This window comes from Cyprinodon variegatus, unplaced genomic scaffold (assembly GCF_000732505.1).
Source record: "Cyprinodon variegatus isolate N-32 unplaced genomic scaffold, C_variegatus-1.0 Scaffold1840, whole genome shotgun sequence".
Lineage (NCBI taxonomy): Eukaryota > Metazoa > Chordata > Actinopteri > Cyprinodontiformes > Cyprinodontidae > Cyprinodon > Cyprinodon variegatus.
In genome coordinates this window covers 64,794-69,179 of record NW_015152293.1, presented here as the reverse complement: position 1 = coordinate 69,179, position 4,386 = coordinate 64,794, and the positions used below count along the sequence as shown (strand labels likewise).

Genomic DNA, 4,386 nt, shown 5'->3' with positions numbered 1-4,386 from the left:
TAAGGAAGCCCCCATCTGGGGAGATGTAGTTGTGGATCATCTTTGGTGATGATGTCACAGATAAAGATGTCAGCTTGGACACGGCGCCATGCGGTACTGACCCGTTTGTCTGCGTCAGGGCGTTCCTCATGGTCTTGATCTGCTGAAAGTGGCAGGACATGTCGGTGGACATCACCATCTCGATCACCAGAGCCCTCAGCTCCCTGCAGAACATCAGACACAGAATCCTTAAAGACCAGCGCGTCTCTGAGGAGCCCAGCTCAGCGGTTCTGACAGTCGCTCTACGAACGCTCCGTGGTCTCAAACAGCGACTGTGGAAGGGAGCTCCTCTACTGGGATCTTCTCTGATCTTTATGAGTCAAAGAAGGTGATAAACAGGAACCAGCAACCAAACATGGAGTCTATGACCAGAACGCAGCCTGGATCTACAGGGATCAGCTGCTGTTTGGAGCATTCAGGCTCCCTTCGTTTTCAGAGCTCACGCTCCAACTTATCAGTCGGATGCATCTGGGAAGGATTCTAGAAAGCAGCTTTAAGCATTAAGTGGGTCAAACACAAAGATTCCTCCGTGTTGCCATGGCGAGATGCTGGATAACTGATCAGAATCATCCATCAATCATCCATCAACAGCGGGCAGATGATAGAGCCCTGCGTCAGACCTTCAGTCATGACGTCAGAGCTGGAGAAGAAGAGGAAAAGTCTGATCAGGGCTGCAGTAGATGGACCGCCCACTCTGCAGCGCAGACTGACTCCCGTTAGGGACACTGTGTCCAAAACCTGCTGCTGCTCTAGATGGGAACCTTTAGCTGTAGAACATCATCAGAACCAGCTGGGTCGTCTAGTTAGAACCCAGATCCAGCCCTGACTGGAAGCAGCATGTTTGATGGTGAGGATGAAGGCGATGAGCACCAACCTCCAGTCCTCCTTGTTCAGGTTGATCAGGATGTTCATGTCCTCCTCGGCCATCAGTTTGTAGGCGGCGCTGACGTGATGGTTCTCCAGCACCGACCTGTCGTTGTAGAGAATGGCCACCTCAGACCTGAGGATGGAAGAAAGCTTTGACTTCCTCCTGTTAAGGCTGATGTTTAATGAACTTCTGGTCTCCTCCGTTTTCAGCCAGAGGTCTTTACCACCTATGGAGGTACGTCTGTGGGCCAGCAGGGGGCGCTCTGTTACCTGGTGTGGATGTGGAAGTTGTTGGTGGTTCCAGTGTGTTCAAAGTCATGGATGGCTGCAGCAAAGACCATGGCCAGGATCTCCAGCTCGCTGAGCCAGTGCTGCACACAGAGTCATGGCAGAGCGTTAATATCAACGGTGGGTCAGCTGGTTCTCCTAACCTTATGAGGACCGCTGCTGTGTGTTACCATGAGTCCGGTGTGCAGCATCAGGAAGTGGGCGGTCTGGGTGACATCAGCGGCGTGGATCAGGTTGTGGTAAGGGTTCCTGTGTTTGCTGTAGCCGTTCTCCAGAGCTTCAACAAACTGCACCAGAGCCTGCACAGGGATCTGAGCACAGAACTCGGGCTAGAACCGGTACCATCAAACGGGCCGCACACCTCTGGCTCTGCACCTATAGATCTACTGCAGAATCTAGACCTTTGGATCAGCAAACAGGTTTTATTTATGTTTTTAACAGGAAGAGCAAAGATAACAGAATCAGACTGCGTGTACCCTGAACCTGTTGATGAGGTCATAGCGGGTCAGCAGGTCGTAGACCAGGAACTTGAGGGCGTGTTCTCCAGTGGCCTCATGGAAGGCAAAAACATCAAAGGACCATTGATCCACCTCCTGGAAATAAGATCAGAGATGAAATCATCAAAAAAAACAGAAATCATCATTCTGTAATGACTCCTTTTGGCACCAGGGGGCAGTAATTTCATTATATTTCTTCATCTGATGAGCAAAAGCAATGAATAAATGTAATCAGTCATTAACTCTCCATTATCTTTGCAGTCGGTCGCTTCGTGACTTCAGGTCTCCAGAATAACAAAGCTCAGCAATTAAAGAACTTAATTGAATTTTTGAAGTTTGCACAGGAAGCCCTGAAGAAGGAACATTAATCAGGAGACGAACTTCTACGTCTGCATCACCTGCTCCTCTCATCACTGCAGCTTTTACATTAATTCCTCCTGTTCTAGTTCTACGTTTAGACCCTGCTGATGCTCAGACATGGAAATCTTTATTTATATATACTCTAATAATCCCAGAGGGAAATTCCCTCTCTGTATTTAACCCCTCCCCTTCGGGAGCAATGGGCTGCCATTGTGCGGCGCCTGGGGAGCAGTGTGGGGTTAAGGGTCTTGCTCAGGGACCCAGAGTGACAGTCTGTGGGAGTGGGGGATTGAACTCACAACCTCAGGATTCAAAGCCCTAACCAGTAGACCGCCGCTCCACCAAGTTAGAACTTTTCTTCAGTTCTTTTTCTGATTTTCCGTCAGTCTTTAGACATCGTCCTCCAGCTGTGTCAGGCAGAGGTTCCCACCTCAGCTGATCTTCTCTTCTTTCTCTCACAATCAATCTAATATCTTCATCAGACAGTCAGCCGGTGCTCCATGACTATGAAGAGGAAGAAAACTGTTTCTGCTGTAAATTCCAACATCGTTTCCACAGCAAACCCTCCGGTTCCAACTTCCAGCCTCCTGGTTCCTGGTTCCAGCCTCCTGGTTCCAGCCTCCTGGTTCCTTGTATTCGGTTCTCCACAGGTTAATGAGCCGAACCCAACGCCTCTCTCTGGGTTTCCCTGCAGGTGTTCTGGGAACCTTTGGCAGCTTTGCTCACTCAGAAATGTTTGGTTCTTTTTGCATAAATGTTTAAACAGACTTGATGAGGAACGTCTGTTTACAGTAAATCTAAAACAGACTGACAGCTGATCCTATGTCTGAACTTTGACTAGGCCATTCTGATTAATGGATACGCCTTGATCCCCATAATGCTGCCACCACCGTGTTTCACAGTGGGGGTGTTGTTTTCGAGGTGGATTCATTATTTTCATTATTTGCATCCCTATCTTGATTTCTGTGGACAGTTAGTTCCAGCTGAGCTGAGGACCTCTGCTGCTCCTCCAGAGACTCCCTGCAGCTCCTGGCAGCTCCTCTAACCCACAGATGATGGATGGAGGCGCTGGTCACTGCTGATCTTCTCTGAAACCAAATCTAACTTTAACTGAAACTTTTTCCCCTTTCTCCACCTGAACACATGATCAGTTCAATAAAATGCTCTGTTCTGTGTGTGGGGGTGGGGGGGGGTACCTTCAGAGCGGTGAGAGCTGTGGGGGGGTAGGTGAGACCCGCCATGTTGGAGGTCCGTCTGTACATCCTGTCATCAAACACAGAGAGAGAAGAGTATCACACAGCGGCCGTACGGATGCATAGAAGCGCCTCTCAGACCCCCCCTGATGCCTCCTCCACACTTTCAGACCAGCATGGATTGTTTGTTGCCATGGAGACCCTGTTCCAAACACACACACAGTGCTGCCTGGTTGCTGCAGATATTTTCTGCGTCATGAAGCTGCAGCGATGAACTGATACGGAGTTCTTTCACTCATTTGCATCTAATGATAGTGAAGTTTCCCTGCCTGCCTGTAGCGCACGCTAACGGCGTTAGCTTCGTGTTCCACCTCTTTATCACATCTGCCGTCAGCCGGATGCTGGCCTGTGTTTATTTGGAAGAAAATCTATGGCTCTTCTCTCTGAACAACAGGAAGGAACGAGCCGAACATTTCCTAGTGGAAGGGAAACTGGAAGGATCCTTATTGTAGAAAGAACGTTTACATCAGACCAGTCGTTTCTATACCTGCATGTATTTTGCATAAAGGGAGTTGTTGTTTTTCTGAAGAGGACCAACTCTCTCCGGCTGCTCTGTGGAGCATAAAGAGCCTCTCATGGTGATTTCAGAGCCACTCAAAGCTTTCATTTGCCCTGATCCTTCCCACAGTAACAGCCTCAGAGCATTTCATCAGATGTGTTGCACCATCACAGAGCTGGAAGCTTTTTCAAGTTGAAATCCTGAAAAGTGAGGCTTGCTTTGTAGGCAGCTAATTGACTCAGACACTTCAGAATAAAACCAGCTTCACAACATAAACAGACATGCAGGAAAATGCTTCCTTCAGATGAAACCAGCAGGTCCATTTCTGACCCAGAGGCAGATCATCTAGAATCCATCCATGAAACATGGTCACAGCAGCATTATGCTGTGGGAGACTTTCTTAGGGTCGGACAGGAAGTCTGAACATCTCTATTCACTGAAGCTCTACGTTGGGGGTTGAATACTAGCCACACATTTTCCCTCCATTTTAACAAAGACAATCCACTTTCCTGATCAGACAGACTGAGCTTTTTAGCTCTAATGGACAAGAGAAAAAAAAATACATTATAGGGAAACAAATTTA

General features: G+C 48.3%; 1 protein-coding gene across 1 annotated transcript in view; it reads right to left on the bottom strand.

Moving 5' to 3' along the window:
* Positions 1–4,386, bottom strand: part of LOC107104673 (calcium/calmodulin-dependent 3',5'-cyclic nucleotide phosphodiesterase 1A-like) — a 43,051-nt gene that overhangs the window by 8,515 nt on the left and 30,150 nt on the right. Inside the window, exons 5-10 of the mRNA XM_015404722.1 lie at positions 3,248–3,314; positions 1,671–1,787; positions 1,365–1,505; positions 1,177–1,277; positions 914–1,039; positions 102–203 (exon numbers count right to left, since the gene is read on the bottom strand). Coding sequence (XP_015260208.1) covers positions 102–203; positions 914–1,039; positions 1,177–1,277; positions 1,365–1,505; positions 1,671–1,787; positions 3,248–3,314 — 654 coding nt within the window. The remainder of the gene's footprint in view (positions 1–101; positions 204–913; positions 1,040–1,176; positions 1,278–1,364; positions 1,506–1,670; positions 1,788–3,247; positions 3,315–4,386) is intronic.